General features: G+C 48.4%; 1 protein-coding gene across 2 annotated transcripts; it reads right to left on the bottom strand.

The window, feature by feature from the left end:
* Window positions 1–63: 63 nt before the first annotated feature.
* Window positions 64–15,859, bottom strand: CD8B (CD8 subunit beta). 2 transcript variants are annotated; one of them, XM_017672212.3, is made up of 6 exons: window positions 15,741–15,859; window positions 12,497–12,856; window positions 8,807–8,896; window positions 4,553–4,642; window positions 3,037–3,073; window positions 64–765 (listed from the first exon to the last, which is right to left on the bottom strand). In XM_017672212.3, the coding sequence occupies exons 1-6, from the start codon at window positions 15,778–15,780 to the stop codon at window positions 753–755; spliced, it is 630 nt and encodes a 209-aa protein (XP_017527701.2). In that variant the 5' UTR covers window positions 15,781–15,859; the 3' UTR covers window positions 64–752. The 2 variants fall into 2 exon arrangements, with proteins under 2 accessions (XP_017527701.2, XP_017527702.1); XM_017672213.3 differs by lacking the exons at window positions 64–765; window positions 3,037–3,073; window positions 4,553–4,642 and adding an exon at window positions 7,383–7,615.
* Between the last annotated feature and the right edge of the window lie 1,046 nt (window positions 15,860–16,905).

Raw genomic sequence — 16,905 nt, 5'->3', positions numbered from 1 at the left:
TCAGATGCTGAGCCAATATCTCTGAGGTACAGATGGGCTATTACATCACAGAAGCCATTTACATCTTTTACTCAGGACTTTATTTTTACAGCCCGGACATTTTCATAGAACAGAGAGTGAGAGAAGAAATATACAAGCCATGGAAAGGCAGAAGTAGAAGGTGAGGAACTTCCTACTGGAAAATCAAGTGACCTCCTGCTCCCCAAACCACAAGTCCCCAGTTCCCCAGGAGGGGCCTCAGGGATGGAAATGATTGTGGGCACCAGGTCAGGCCCTGCGGAAGGCTTATTTCCATGTAGGGTCTGGTCTCTGGGGCTGTCTGTGAGGACAGTGAGCCCCAGCCTGGGAAAACTAAGGCGAGCCGTCTCAGCACCATCCCAGGAGAGACTCAGGACTTAGTGTCACTGCGTTAGCATGGCAAAGCAACTTGCAAGATGGTGGCTGGGCAGCCAACACCAAAGGTCCCAGCCAGAGTGGTGTCCGGAGCACGTTTCTTACCCAACCCTCTAGCATGCCCCTGAGTTACAGGAAGTGCCCTGAGGCTCTGAAGCTTTCTAAGATTCCCAATGACCAACTAACAAGTTCCCATGCATGAGGGTCACAGAAAGAACTTGCAGTAGTTAAAAGCAGGCAGCGTCAGCAGGTCAATGAAATTCCCATGGTTGGGTGTGTCCATTCTCGTACTTTTCCAGATCTTGCTCATTACTGACCAGTGTATTTTTGCAGCAGGTCACCAAAAGCATATTCTCTGCTCACTTATAAAACCTGAAAGCAACAGCAAGTTGTGAAACCACTTATTTTCCAGCAAATGATACTGAATTTCCTGTAACAGAAACAAATGGCAAATGAGGATGGAGGGCCTCATTCCAAGTAAGGAAGTCTGGGGTCAGGAGTTTGTGTTAGTAGGTTTTTAGGGACCATCTTACTCATTCAAAATATTAAAAAGTTCATGAAATGCAGCCCAAAGAACTCTAGCTTTGAATACTGTTACTTCCTGCAGGACTTTCTAAGACAGCTATTCACCAATGCACACTAGGGGCCCAGAAGAAGGCCTGCTGATGGGATGATCTTCTGAGGCCAGTGAGAGCCTGGGGAACGTCTTCCCCAAATTGCAACTTGAGTTTGGAGCAGCTGATCTGCAAGGCCCTGGACTTCTCTGTCCACACCCGGATCATGGTAGCCAAACGAGAGGTGGTTTTCAAACATTTTCATTAGCCACAAACCCTTTTGTTTAAAGAATGTCTTAAGTTGAGTGTAACTGCAGGTAATAGAAGAGAGCAGAGCTGTGAGCAGAGGGAGAGGGGGGCTCAGGGCCCCACCCACAACCACCCCAAGCCCCTTCCCCACCTTGGTGGGTCCTTAGAACCCCTGGGTTTGCCCGAACATCCAGTTCCCCCCAGAATGGTGTCAAATCACTGGGGACAAGTTAAAATGAAGGAGTGAGTCCCCTAAAGGGGACTCATTCTCCATAAAAGGTCACCATGGAGAACTTCTTGAACAGAACATTCTGGAGGTCTAGGCTTGGACAGTACACTCAAATTACTGTCTTTTAGGTAGGGGGTGGTTTCCAAATCCAGTATATAAGGTGAATATTGCACATACTCAAAATTATCATTGAAAATTGCCCATAAAATACAGCAGGCATAGGACAGCTCATTTCTTTTTATCACTGAATAGTATCCCTTTGTCTGAATGTACCCCGTTTATTTGTTCATTCACCTATTGCGGAACATTTTGGCTGCTTTCAAGTTTTGGCAACTATGAATAAAGCTGCTGTCAATGACAACAATAACAACAACAACAACAACACAAATATATATATATACACACACAGCAGGCGTATTGAAGCAATTATGATTAAGCAGCTATGTATAAAATATAATGTATGTTGTAATATAGAACATAATGTAGAGAGTTTATATGCTAAATATATTACAGAGTATTTAAAGATACATTTTGTTTCTTAGCTGTTGGGCTCGTAGAGTTAACGTTCACAAATGACATGAGCTGGACTTTCTGAAAGTCCCAATTAACTCCATGGGACCAGGGGCCAACCTCTGAGTATTGCCCCAGGAAATCCTCTCAATAGCCATGAGCTTGATACTGTTACCCATTTTACAGATGAGGAATCAGAAGTTCAGAGAGGTGACGTGACTCATGTACAGTTGCATGGTTTATGAATGGCAGACAGCATTCACATACAGGTTTGCCTCAGGCCCTGGCTGGGGCTCTGGAGCACAAGGCCTGCTGCCCTCTTCAACCTGGAGGTGTGGGCTTTCTTTTTTTCCCAAGCACCTCTATATGGAAGGGTTGTCATTAATGAGATAGGTAGTTGGAAAACAGTCTCTGTTTTGAGGAAGAAAAAGCAATCCAAAAACACTGCTTGTGGCCCAACTGGGCCTGAAAGTCCTGGAGGCTGGGAGCAGCTGGCAGCCTCTGGCCTCTCTCAGCCTCTGGGCTTCTGCCTGTGTTCACACAGCTCAGGGATCATGAAAAGCAAGCCTTCTGCTTGCAAACTCTTGGGACCCAGGTGGGGTCCAGGGCAGAGGAGGGGACCAAACATCCCATGCTGGCAGGAAGGGAGCCCGTGAAGATGCCAGCCTTGCATGGACTGACTTGTCTTTAGATCCGACTTGGCTCTTTACTATCCCAGCACTTGGAGCAAGCCTTTCAACTGGTCTGTAAAAAGTAGCTCCTAGGTCACGCAGGACCGAGCTGAATGAAATAATGGATGGGAAGGAGTTTGGAATATCCCACCGTGTTCTGGGCACGCAAGAGTTCACTGTCATCGGGAGAGCTAAGAGCTAAATCTTGCCATATTTGAAATACACTTAAATGATCCATTGGTATTTTTGTTTAGATTATCTCTTTTCCGGAACTCTGTCACCTCATCTATTTATACAGCCTATGAATTGCTTTGAAGGCTGGGTTTGACTGCTTGTAGCTGGGGGCTGTGAGCAGCAGCTGGGTTGAGCCAGCCCAGGACCACACCTGGGGCTGCGAAACTGACACATTTCTGAGGCCCCCAATACTTACTGTTTCAAGAGGCGAAGCCGGGCTCTCCTCTGCTGGCCTGGAAGAAGAAAACAATAACATTAGTGGCATGGGCTGTGGGCTGCTGACACCACGCCCCAGAGAGAGAAAAGGAAGGCTACAGGGGGGCAGCCAACACCTCTGACCACATCCCTGGCGCTCCAGCTTCATGAGTTTAACTCCCTAATGCTCACAGCCAACCTGAGTTGGATACTACTCTGTTTATCCCCATCTTTCAGGGAAACTGAGGCACAGAGTGAGCATGTTACTGAGTAATGAGCTCAAAGTCATGCAGCTGGTAAGTGGTAAAGCCAGAATTCCAACTCAGTTAACCTGCTCCAGTCTGTGTGTCCTTAAACGGAATTGTGGGATCTTGCCCTGACCGCATGTTAGGAATGACGGGGGGTCCTGATCTAGAGCTCATGTACTCAGAGGATGTGCAAGGTTTCCCACTGGGCAAGGAAGGATATATAAGCATATCTATTTACATCTTTAGTTCATCCTTTTTTGTTTTTGAAGCACCTTTAATAGCATGTGTAATATAATAAATTAATAAGTATAGCCAATTGCATTGAGTGTTTATATTTTTAAAGTTTTTACCGATGATCATAAAAAAAGCTTGCAGACCACTGAACTTGAATGGGGCCCTTAGAATGGGATAAATGGATCCCTTGGTGTGGGATAACTGTATGCAAAAATGTGCGCTTGACACATTTCTCTGGGAAGAGGGTTCATAATTGTCACCACATGTTCAGAGGGGTCTGTGACCTATAAAAGAGCCACTGATCTAGCCTGTACCCCTATGGGCCATCCCCTGCCCCATTTTTATAGAAGCTCAGAGAGTGTTAGTGGCCTGCTGGAGGTGGCACAGGTGAGCAGCAGTACCAAGGAAGAGCTTCCCCACAGCTGCCCTCTTTCTTAGAACCCAGCGCGGAGCAGGGCCTGGGGAGTCACAGAAGGAAGTGATCTCATGTTCAAAGTGGACCGCAGCAGCGGCCATCTCTGAGTTTCCCTTCAGCCTCATGGGGGTTGGGGGCAGGGGAGGGGTTGGTGGGGGAGGTTCCAGCTTGTGGGAACATGAAGCAAGCCCCACTGTGAGCTCTTCTGGGTACTGCTTCCACCCCAACTGCCCTCAGGAGTTCCTGCTTCCTGGGCACACAGCCCAGGCCCAGCACTTTGGGCAGGACTTTACAGACAGCAGCCCTGGGAGATGGGTGACATTGTTACTCCTGGGTGGGCTCAGAGAGGCCAGGATATGCACCCAAGGTCACTCATCAGCGAGCAGCAGGGTTGAATTTAAACCCAGGTTTCCCTGACTCCAGAGACACGGTGGTCTCTCATCCCTGCAGCAGGGCCTCGGGCCAAGGATCGCCTACGGAACTGCCATGGGTGTGAGAGGGACAGTGGGGGGCAAACTTCCTGGATGCCATCCACCCCGTTCCCTACAGAAGGAAGTACCCTCAGGGATGCCTCGATGGCAAAAGAGGTCCCCATGATAGCCCAGGAGGGCACAACTTACAGTGCAGGTGGAGGGCTGCACTCACAGATGCCAGCAGAACCAGGCCGCCGGCCACCAGCAGGCCAAGGGTGAGGCGGCTGCAAGACAGGCCTGGAAGACACACACGGTGAACATGTGAGACATGCAGATAAAACATACAGAGAGGAAAGTCAACCGGAAGCCCCATCTCCCCCTCCATATGCGAACGCCACTGTGTGCCTAATTCCTTCTAGTCTCTTCTCTAGGGATTTGAATCACACTGAGGTAATTTTATATATAAAATCTCATGCCTCACATCCCAATTTTTAAAAATTAATTAAACTCAGGAGCTATTTATATTCAAAAGAGATACACAGTTTTCATTCCTGGTAATGGGATTTTTATTATTTATTTTTAAAACTCTGAGTTTCACAAGAACTAGCTGAATATATTTCCATCATAAAAGATTCAAGTATATGGTTAGAATGCCTCTTGGCATCCTGGCTCCTTCACAGAAGTAACTGCCCTGGTTAATTTGGTGGCTCTCTTTGCATTTACACATATATAGTTTACATAGACGTACAGTTGTTTTTTTTTTAAAGCATACGGTGTCTTATATGTACAAACTGTTCTGTAAACATGTTTCACTGAAACATGTCCACACATTCTTTTTTTGAGCAGAGTAGCATTTGAAATATGGATGTACCATGGATGATTAAGCCGTCAGTGGGCATTTTGATTTTACTTTTATAAACAACTCTATAGAGAACATACTGGTACATTTCTCCTTATGCAGGAGCCTGCCTGCAGTAGATATTGAAAACAGGAACTACTAAACCATTAGACTACGTCCATTTAAGACTGTAATAGATACTTTCAAATTCCTTCCTGCAAGACTGCACTGGTTTCCATTTCTGACCGCTGATCACACACTCTGCCAACCCTTGGTATCATCAAAGTTTTTAATTGCTGCCAGTCCTGAGGGTCAAAAATCATAGTTCATTAGTAACCATAATGTCGCTCATGTAATTGTAGATTAATGATACCAAATTAAAAAAAAATTGTAGTTCACTTCAATTCCCTGACTATCAGCTTCAGTCTGTTCTTATGTATCAGCCACTTGTATGACTTTTCTTCCATGAGCTGCCTGTTTGTTCCTTTGCTCATGTGTGTTGTATTTCAACAGCAGAGTTTATATTATCAATGCCTCAAATTCTTCTCTGACTCTCTTCGTGCCCCTAAGGCTAGTGCCTGTGAGTAGCTGAGAAGCAGACCCAGGACCCCTGAATGAAAAGGGAAAGGCTGTATATCTGGGCTTGAGGTTAAAAAAGTTGAGAGTTTTGGATGTCAGAGAAGGGAGAGAATTTTTACCAACTGTTATGTGCCAAGTACAATACTAATTGCAGACTTCTATCTCATGAGGAGGGGAGGTACTATCATTTTACAGTTCAGAAAAAACAAGATTTAAAGAGGTGAAATTACATGCCCAAGGTCACCCAGCTACGAAAGATAGGGCCAGGGTGTGGACCAGGTCCTGCAAGTTCTACAGGTGCTGTAGTCCTGCCACAACAGCTGTGGGCATGAGAGGCAGGGGAGGGAATGGGGTGGGCTGCTCCATGGGTTGGGGGGGGCGCCCTTGCCAAGGCTGATGGTGAGATGTGGAGAGATTCCTGCACTGGGCAGAAGGTTGGATGAGAGGCCCTTGAAAGTCCTTCCACCTCTGAAATTCAAGGGTCTCTATCTGCCTCCCATACAGGATGGGCCTCGAAAACAAAGTAAATGCTAAGTGAAAGAAGTGAGGAATGAAAGGTATATGTGTGATTCCACTTTTATGAAATGTCCAGAAGAGGCAGATCTATAGAGATTGAGAGTAGATTAGTGGTTGTCAGGGGCTAGAGTGGGAATAGACACTAGCGGGAAACCAGTGCAAAAGATATTGCTGGGGTGGTGGAAATGTCCTAAAACTAAATTGTGGTGGTTGCATAACTTGGTGAATTTACTAAAAATCATTGAGTTGTATGTTTAACATGGGTAAATTTTGTGAGATGCAAATTATATCTCAATAAAGTTTTTTTTAAACTGATGCACATGGGTGAAGGTTGCAGGGTCACACATGGCAGGAAGGTCCCCTCCCTCTGAGGAGGAGTTGGGTCAGGGGAGCTTCCTGAGGACTGGTCATAACTGACTGGAGGCCAGTGACACAGCGAGATCACTACCCGAATGTGGCTCCAGGAAAAGCTGCTTCTTCTAGTAAAGGCAGTGAAAAGCCTTCTGAGGCAGGGAGCCAGCAGCCAGAGCCACACTAGGGAGCCTGGCCTGGCTTTCCTTGCCTTGCTCGGGTTTTGGGGCCTCATGAGACCTGGATCACACCACACTGCTCCTGAGACAGTGGTTGGGAAATTGTTGGGTGTCACTCGTGACAACAAGCTTTGAGCTCTGTGTGGGCAGCCTGCCAAGCTGAGCACCTCAGGAATAGTATTTCATTTAACCCTGCCTTCCCTTTAGTGAGGTAAAATCCCCCATTTTACAGATGAGGAAACTGAGGTCCAGAAGGCCTGAATCCCTTGCCCAAGGTCACACAGTATAGGCACAGTAGACACGGATTCAGACCTAGGCCTGGCTGGCTTACCACTAGGCTACTGTGCCCCATGGCCCCCATCCCTAATGCAGCTTCCACCTACTTCTCCCATTCAGCCATCTTAACACATATCTTGGTTATTCTTAGTATCCTTCTAATGTTGGGTTTGTATTTTACCCTAAGATTTTACTAAGGGTTGATATAAAAAATGATGCAAGAAATGGAAAGTCCTTTTTTTCATCATTTATAAAAGTGTTACTGAATTCACCATCATTCAATGGTCCTTATATAAAGATTTCTTCTGGAATGTAAACCAAGATGAAGGCTCTGATGTGTGGGGTTACTTCTTTACATCACTGTGGGGCGGTTTGTGGTGCCAGTTATTTGGAGCATTCACTTTGCTGCAGCTGTGTTTGCTTGTTTCTCCAGAGCAACAGCACAGATCCAGCTTTTGCATCCTCATATGACTTAATGGTCCTGTTGTATTTGCTTCTTGAGTCCTTTTCTGTTGTACGCTGCCTGATGTTCTTTAAGTGAAGTTGTGGGACATAAATAATTTATAAAGTCAGGTCATCCTGTCCCCACCTTTATGTTCCCCATAACTTTGCCCTTCTGTACATAGGTTCTGATTTTCTTTTTTACTGTGACCTTATACGGGAACTTCCTGCTGCCATCCCCTGGATCCCATTTGATGTCTCCCCCCAGACTCTTTCTGGTACTTTATATATTGAAGACAGAGCAATCCCAGCAGTGCCAGGCAGCCCTGGTGTGTCTGCTTGCAGTTTGTTTTAAGGGTAGGAGCAGATGGCACTTTTTGCCTATCACCAGTAACTTCTGGGGAGCAGAGGTGAGCACTTTTCCACAAACACACTTGGGCTGTTATGTGTGTGTGTACTCCAGCTGTAGTGTCTGGTGCTCATAGCACAGAGAGGAGAGTTTGTTCACTCCTTCAAACATTTGTTAAGCATATATTGGGTGTTAGGTCCTCTGTGAGGCATCAAAACTGGGAAAATTTAAAGTGCTTGTTCTTTGGGTTGGGTGTTTTGACAGCTTTATTGAGATATAATATACATATCATAAAGTTCACCTGTTCAAAGTGTAAAATTTAATGGTTTTTGGTATAGTCACAGAGTTGTGCAACCATCACCAAAATCTAATTTTAAAACATTTTATCACCCTGAAAAGAAATTATGTACTGGTTAGCAATCACTCCCCATTCCTTCCCCAATGCCCACCCCTAACCTTAGGCAAACACTAATCTACTTTCTGTCTTTCTGGGATGCCATATTCTGGACATTTCATATCAATGGGATTATATAATGTATGTTCTTTTGTGATTATCTTCTTTTACTGCATATTTTCAAGATTCATCCATGCTGTAGCATTATTTGTACTTCATTGTTTATTATGGCCAAATGGTATTCCGTTGCATGGATATTTCGTATTGTGTTAACACATTCATCAGCTGGTGGACATTTGAGTTGTTTCTACTTTTTGGCTGTTAGGACTCATCTGCTAGGAACATTTGTGTGCAAGTTTTGGGGGGGGACGTAGCCTCCATTAAGTTTGTCCTGTGAGGCTTCCCTTCCCCATCCTGCTTGGGCGGGGCCAGAGGAACAGAGCCTGCCAACACTTGGGAAGGGCCTGTGGAGGGACTGCGGGCAGGGAGGGGCAGTGTCTGCTGCACTCTGAGGGTCCCAGGGGATGGAGGAACTCACCTTTTGGAGTCACGGGGTTTGGGAACCGGCACACTTTCTTCTTTGGGGTGGACTTCTTGGTGGGCTGGGCAGTGGTGGGAAGGACATCAACTATAGAAAGCAAGCAAGATGCTTAGGTTAGTCCATAAACTGTATGTAGCCTTAGAGACAAGACTTAAAGCCACACGGCTTACACCCAGGTGCTAGAGTTCTTATGCAGTTCCCTCAGCTGCCATGGGGCCTGAAGATCACAGAGCAATAGAATTTTTGATCTGTTCTCCCAACCCTCAGATCTGTGAGGGCCTTGGCCTGGGGGTCAGCTTGGAGTCCTAGGGCAAGAGGTCTTTGGAGCCATGCAGACCTGAATGGTGCCGCAGCACCGGGAGTTAACCACTGTGTGACTTGGGGCAAGTCCTACCTGTGCCTCAGTTTCCCCATCTGTGGAAATAAAGATGACTCCCATCTTCTTCTGGGGGTTGTTTTGAGAATTAATGGGGACATTGTGTCCAGCAAGGTGTGCAGTAGACATGACTCCACCTGGTGAAGACCTAAAGCTGAAGCCAGAGTCCCCAAGCCCTTGGCATGGCCAGCCCCTCAGCCCACTGCCAATCCCTAAGCAAGTGAACGAAGCTCATAGAAAGGAGGGGGTGTCCTTTTCTGAATCTACAATACCAGGCACATTGCAAATATTGGGATTTTCTTTCCTGCTCAGGGGTCTTTAAAAATTACATAGTATCAGAGCTAGAGGGACCTTTAGTCTAATCTCAACCCTTCATTTCAAAGGTTAACGCTGGTGATGTGAGAGGCTGGTGCCTGAGGCCCGACAGTGAGAAGTGCCAGCCTAAGACCCTGAGCCCCTCTCCTGACTCCTGAGGGTCACTCTTCTCTTTTGTTCTAATCCAGTGTCACATATAGGTGTTGAGATAGGGCAGTAGGACAAGCCCACAGAGCAGAGGGAGACCCTGAGGGGCTGAGGAAGGGGGTGAACCCTGGTACTGCTGAATCCAACCTTTGCCTTTGGGGGTTGAGGGAAGACACATCAAGGAAATGATTTTCTGCAAAATGGGAGGATTGGCAATAGGGTGACACCATGAAATTAAACTCAAGCATCAAAGGGGCAGGGAGGGGCCGCCAGCGAATGGGTCATTTGGGGGCTGGCATCTTCTATATAAAAAGTGTACCTTTCAGACCTTCACCGACCTGAGCCTCCTCTGGAAAGTAGAGATGACACGCTCTACTCTGCCTGCTTCCTGGGGTTTCTAGAAAAAACCAACTAACTAGAACAAACACTACGAAGCTCCCACCATGTGCTGGTGGCAACGGCAGGCACAGCAGCTTCAGTTTATTGAACCAACAGCTCTGGGGACAGGCACTGTTATCCCCATTTTATCCCTGAAGAAGACTAGGCTCAGAGCTGAGATAACTTGCCCTAAATCCAAGAGGCATTGAACAGCAGGGCCAGGATCTGAGCCCAAAGAGGGTGATTCTAGGCTCTTACTATGCAGTGTGCCTCAGGTGCAAATGTCTTTTGACAAAAAGTTAAGCGCCTCAGATCAAGCCAAGGCCCTGGGTGGTCAGAGCTCTGAGGGAAGCGAGTAGAGCATTAGCCGCAGTGCTGCACACGCCGGCCCTCTGCTGGAGGGGTTCTCATATCCCTCACCCTCAGGGCTCTGAAGCATTGGCTTCCCTGACTTTACACACGAGGTCTGTGGTGAGCCTGCAGGGCAGCTGGGGCGATAGGGCCTCAGTGCCTTGGCTGGGCCTGGTGGCCCAGGTCTGATGGAAGGTTTGCGGGGATGCTTGTCCATTTTAACCTCTTGCTAAGAGCCAGGCCCCCACAATTCCTCCTGACCCCCTCCCCCAAGTTAAAATCTCCCTGCTTCTCTCCTCTTTGAAATGGATAGGCCTTTTGAGTCCATTGTTGTCCCTACAGGGCCTGAAAAAGGCTCTGTTTTTACCCAAACTCTTTCTCTACTATCCGAGCTTCTTTCTTCAAAGGCACTGATCTTCTGGCAGGAGGGATGGGCTCCACTTCCGGATACCCTGACCCTTGGAGATGATAGGGTTGCCAGCACATGCTCTGTAGAGGGATTTCTATTCTTGGAGAGTTGGGCAGCATGAAGGGATTGGAAATATCAAAGCCAGGAGGGAGTGGGTAGGGGGACAGCTTCTGAAAACCAGTTTTGCCTATTTCATCATCCACCTTTCTCAGACCCTGAAATCTCATGAGTGGGAAGATGTGAGGCTTAGAGAGAGGAAAATCATAAACCAAACCCAAACCCCAAATCCCCAAAAGCCCAACTTTCAATACAGGTATCAGTCACTCCCTGCAGAGGGGTGCCTGGGCTTCCTACCCAGAGCTCTCACACCCCCACCCCGACCTCCTGATTTAAGACCTGAGGCTGGTGGTGTGTGAGGGCCTGTCACTCTGGTTTCCATCCTCCTCACATACTGCCATCTCCAGCTGTCCCTGCATTTTCCCCTGCTGAGTGGTCTAATTTCTGGGGGATCCCCTTTTCACTCTCAGAATCCCTCCCCCAGCCCAAGGACCCAAGTGAGCTGGAGGCAGGACTGTGGGAGGCTGGCAGGGGCTTGGCTCTGGCTGCGGGCTAACTTGGGGATGGGGCTAAAGCCACATGTGGGCCTTGGAGAATCTCTGCCACAATTCCTTCGTAGCCATGATAGTTTAATCCTCACTGTGCGTGTGGCCACTCCTTGACACATGTGCTACTGAGCATGTGCAATGTGTGCCGTATGGGTACAATACACATCCAACACTTAGTAGGAAAAGGGAAAGGAAAACACTTCTATAATAATTTTTATACTGATTACATGTTACAGTGATAATGTTGATAAATGGAGTTCAATAAGATATATTACTGAAATTAATTTCACTTGTTTCTTTTTACTTTTTTAATGTGACTATTAGAAAACTTTAAATTACATCTGTGGCTTACAATATATGCACAGTTTCCTGGACATACTGACTTAACTCATGGAACAGCAGCTTCCCAGGGATGGAGGGGGTCACGGAGGCCATGCATGATAGAGCAACCCCATGATGCAGATGAGAAACTGAGGCCCAGCAAGGGAGTCACCTGCCCAGAGGCACAATGTGAATTCACAGCAGAATTTGCAGCTGGGCCTGGGGTCCATTCTCTTCATTCCCTGCAACTGTGGGTGTGAGTTTGAGCTGTAGGCCCCCATGCAGAACATGAGAGCATCTGCCCCTCCACTGGCCCTAGAAATGTTCTCTCTGGGGATGTGCATGCAGTGAGGGTCTTCTCTCCCCGGGTGCACACTCAGTGGGGGTTTCCGAGACCACCATAGGGCCTGTAGTCTCAGTGCAATCCAGCCATAGCCTCAGGTGGGCCTCATGTGTCTGAAGGACAGCACTTCCCTGTCCCTAGGAGCAGTAGCCATGTGTCTAAGCATCACTCTGCAATGGGAATCGAACAGTACCTGACTCCCGGGGGGCTGGCAGCACTCACCATAGCGACTATATACAGCACCTGACACACTTGGCCCTGGGTTAGCCTTGACACATAGTTTCTGCTACTATTGGCCTCAGTGCTATTGCTCACGGCTGTCATTCCATCCTGCAGAATGGGGCTTGCTGAGAGTGGGGGCAACTCCCATGCCTGGCACACACCTGGCACACAGTAGGTGCTCAATTTTCATCAACAGCACGCACAAGAGCCAGAGTCTTACCCACGCTCAGCCGAGTTCCCTTCCCGAAGGTCAACTCGGGGTTCCCAATGGTCATGCAAAAGTAGACACCGCTGTCCTCAGGCTTCACACTTGTGAGATTTAGAATGAACCGATTTGCATCCCGAAATGCAGTTAGCTTCTCCTGCTCCACCTCCTCACCATACACGGTCCCTTTTGTGGAATCCCACAAGGCCAGGAACTCAAGGTGACTGTCCACACTGGGCGCCTGGCACTGTCTCAGCCAGTAGATGCGCATGCTAGTGGGGGAGGTTCTGGCTTCACAGGAGAGCATCACCATTCGGTTCGTCTGAATCTTCAGGGAGGCAGGGGTCTGCTGGAGTGCGGAGCTGCCGTGGAGAGCTATGAGAAGCGGAAGGAGCAGAGCCATCAGCAGTTTTCCTGGCTGCAGCTGGGGGTCTCAGAGGAGCCCTGAGCCAAGGATCAAAGGAGAAGCTGTGGAAGAACCTGCCCAGTTTCAGGGTCCTGGGGCTGTGTAAATGCAGCTGGTGGCTTCTGGACTCAGAGCTTGACACCCCACTTCCCAAGAGATCATTTACGAGGCAGGTGTTTACAAAGGGGACACCAGAGAGAGCTCCCATGTGTTGATTGCATGCTGATCTGCCTGGTTCTTTACATAAATTATCTCAATCCAGCCTCAAATTTATTTCAGGATTTTTATCCCCATCACACAGATGCAGAAACTGAGGCATGAAGTTACTGATTCAACATCCCACTAACAGCTCATATATGACCTGGGATCCAAACCCAGAGATTTAGTCTGAAGTCACAGCTAGTCGCCGTTCACCTTGCCCTGCTGCCACCATGTTAGACCTTGGTAGGCTCTAAGCGGCTGAAGGACACCCAGGGAAATCTGGAAGAGGAGCTCAGAATCAGAAGGAGAGCACACGACTGGTCTGGCCAGCCACCCTTTCTGGATAGTGATGACAACCAGCGAGAGGAACTCACTGTCCCCTGGTAGGCATAATAACAGCCCATCGTTCTCTAACCCAGCAAATAATGTCATAGGATCCCCCTTCCCCAGGGGAAAGACAGACACCCCGGAAGCAGTGCTGGGGCTTCACTTTAGTCTCAGATGGGAAGCACTGGCAAGTAGGGGTTGTTCATGGAAAACTGGCGCAGAGCTCTGAGACCTGGCATTGAACCTGCTTCGTCCCCATACCAGTTGTGGGACCTCAGGCAAGGCATAGAACCTGTTGATTCCCTTTAAGAGGAGGGTGGTTGGGGCCACTGCTCTCCTTGCCTCCAAGGGTTGGAATGTCCAAGAAAGCACACTGCAAACTGTGCACTGTGCCCAGGGAAATCACTGTCCCATGATTGCACTGCAGGGCTCCTGATTACCAGCATCAAATGAAGCCTTAAGAAGGACTGGAGTGGGTCCTCCATAGTCCAAGTCCAACAAACTGAATCTGACCTAGTGAGCCCTTCATTTCTGCTGTGGGGCAGAGGGAGACTCTGCAGACCAGGGCGGAGACCCAGGAGCAAGGGGGCCCTGAGCAGACAGACCTGGGTGAGCAGAGGAGGTGTGTGTATGTGTGCATGTACTTGGAAGGGTCTGGTTTCCTGAGGTGATGGCCCATATTCACAATCTTGCCTATACTGTGGCTCAGGTGCCCCATAGTGGCCTTCTCTAATGCTGATGATATGAACTTAAACTTTTTGACTCTGCTCACAGACCACTGTGAGCTTCAACCTGCATCAAGAATGACATGGTACCTTGGGCTCAAGTGGCTGCCAGGCCTTGTCTTTTCTCCCCAACCATGTACTGCCTTTTCTGCAGAATAGAGGTTCTTCATTGTTTTGGGTCCCTAACCTCTTAGGGTAGATGGTAGGAATGGATAATGCTGATATTTATTGAATCTACTGAATCGTGCTGAGCATGGTGTATGCATTATCTCATTTAATCTTCACCAAATCCTGTTTTATGCCCATTTTACATATGAGGAAATGAAGGCTCAGAAAGGTTAGGTCATGCTCAATGTCTCACAGTCTGTATATGGTGGATTCACATTCAAACCCAAGTCTGGGACCCCAGAACCTGAGCTTTGAGCCACTCCCTGAGTTGAGGAAATGTGTGATCCTCTCCCAGCCTGTGTCTATGTGCTTGTGTGCAAGTAGTGGGGTTGCAAATATACAGACTCCTGAAGCCTTTCCAAGAAAGCCCAGAAGTGACTCCTTGAAGGGTTAAAGGGGTAGGAAGGGGCCTTGGGAAGTTTGTGTACTTCCCCCTCCTTGTCCTGGCTGAGACACACCCTGCTTTCTCTCTCTCTCTCTCACGACCACTTGCTTTTCCGCCCCTGGAGACTGAACAGCCAGCTGAGGCCGAGCCCTATCTGCATGCCCAACACAGAGCCAGGCCTTGCCTCACATGTCATCTCATTTGATTCACCTGGTAGCCTCAGTTGATCCATTCTCAGAGGGAACTGTTATTTCAAAATAATGCATTACCTCATTTAATCTTCACCAAATCCTGTTTTACGCCCATTTTACATACTCTGCAATAACTTTGTTAGCTTTAGGGGCCTGGACTCCTACTGAAGATGCTTTTGAGCTTGACGGGTCAGAGCGAGGCCTGGCAGGCCTTGTCACCTCTGGTAGGACCACCAGCTTTGGGCTTTGAGGCAAGAGAGTCATCAGCCGCAGGTTAGTAGGGGTTTGCGGTGCCGAGGGGCTTCGTCAGGGTACACCTAGGCTGTCCCTTGCAACCCAATGCCAAACTTCCCGCTCCAGCTCGTTACTGTGGCCACAGTGCCCAGGACACAGCCAGGGGGATACAGCGAGGCAGAGCACTCACCTTACCAGTCTGGGAGCTGGCAATAAACAGCCGGGTGCCCAGAGGATTGTACTACTACTTCCCCGGAAGTAATGAACATATGTCTCCACAACTCTCCGCCAAGCTGGGGCACCAAAGCCAGTCTGGAACCTTCCTGGGGGCACATCCCTGTGCGGACCTTGGACAAAGGCATTTTCCCGTCCTCTCTGGACCTCCCTGCACACTCTTTTCTTCCTTCTCATCTCCTTTCCTCCCCCACCTCCTCTCTTCCTGCCTCTCCTTCCCCTAGCTTCAGGCTTTAGGCAGAGGCCCGGGACTCCCAGGACCCCAGGTCCCCCGCAGCCTGGGCTCTGCATCCGACCGGGACCGCCTGTGCTAAACGCCGCCACTCGGGCTCTGTCCGCCCCGGCGCAGCGCGGACCCCCGCTCGGCCCCCCGACCTCCCCGGCTTACCTGCAAGCTGCGTGGCAAGAAGCCAGAGCCGCAGCTGCATCTTGGCGCGCGGGGCACACCTGTCCCGGTGGGGCTCGGCTGAGACTTCGGGGCCGAGGTGAGGTGGGGGGCGAGGGGCGTTTTGGGGAGGGAAGTGAGCGGGGAGGGCGGGACCGGCGGGGCGGGGCGGGGTTGGCCGGGTCCGCGCCTCCGTCCTGACGGCATTTCAGAGACCCTGGCTGCGTGTCCAAAGAGCCACTGTGATAGTCAATTTTATGTCAACTTGACTGGGCCATGGATGCCTAGATACCTGATAAAACATTTCTGTATGTGTCTGTGAGATTATTTCTGGAAAAGATTAGCCTTTGAGTTGGTGGACTGAATAGAGCATGTGGCCCTCCCCATTGTGGGGGAATATCACCCAGTCCATGGAGGGCCTGACTCTGACAAGAAGGTGGAGGGAAGCTGGATATACCTTGCCCCTGCTTGTCTGCCTGAGCTGGGACATCAGTCTTCTCTTGCCCTCCACACTCCTGGTTCTCAGACCTTCAGACTTGGACTGGAATCTACACCACTGGCCCTCTGGCTCTCAGGCCTTTGAACACCACCACCAGCACTACTGGGTCTCCAACTGCAGACAGCAGTTTATGGGATTTCTCAGCCTCCACATTTGCATGAGCCAATAATTTATAATAAATCTTCCTATATATATATCCTATTGGTTCTCTTAATCTGGAGAACCCTAATAAAGTAGCTTTGAACTAAGTTTTAAAATCGATAAGTCCACCTTTGTTGTTCTCTTTTTAATATTATTTTAACCAATCAGGGCCCCTTATATTTCCATATGAATTTGAGGATGTTCTTTCATTTCTGAAAAAGAGAATGCTGGAATTTTGGTAGGGATTGCACTAGATTTATAGATTGGGTAGTATTGCCTTACTAACATTACATTTTCTGATCATGAACACAGGATATCTTTCCATTTTCTTAGGTCTTGTTTTTATTTAGCAATGTTTTTTTAGTTTTCAGTTTGGCAAGTCTTTCACCTTCTTGGTTAAATTTATTCTTTGGTATTTTATTCTTTTGGATACTATTGTAAATGGAATTGCATTCTTAATTTCCTTCTGAGATTGTTCATTGCTGGCACATAGAAGCACAACTGATTTTTGTGTGTTGATTTTGGATC

Source organism: Manis javanica, chromosome 1 (assembly GCF_040802235.1).
Source record: "Manis javanica isolate MJ-LG chromosome 1, MJ_LKY, whole genome shotgun sequence".
Lineage (NCBI taxonomy): Eukaryota > Metazoa > Chordata > Mammalia > Pholidota > Manidae > Manis > Manis javanica.
The sequence above is the reverse complement of the archived record's forward strand: the minus strand, read 5'-3'. Positions and strand labels throughout refer to the sequence as shown.

Bases quoted from the DNA above. Each gene is read 5' to 3' on its own strand.
- CD8B (XM_017672212.3), bottom strand. From the start codon at position 15,780: ATGCAGCTGCGGCTCTGGCTTCTTGCCACGCAGCTTGCAG. The intron at 8,897-12,496 runs GTAAGACTCTGG...TGCTTTCTATAG, and splicing joins GGGAACTCGGCTGAGCGTGG to TTGATGTCCTTCCCACCACT. The intron at 4,643-8,806 runs GTGAGTTCCTCC...TGTGTCTTCCAG, and splicing joins AAACCCCGTGACTCCAAAAG to GCCTGTCTTGCAGCCGCCTC.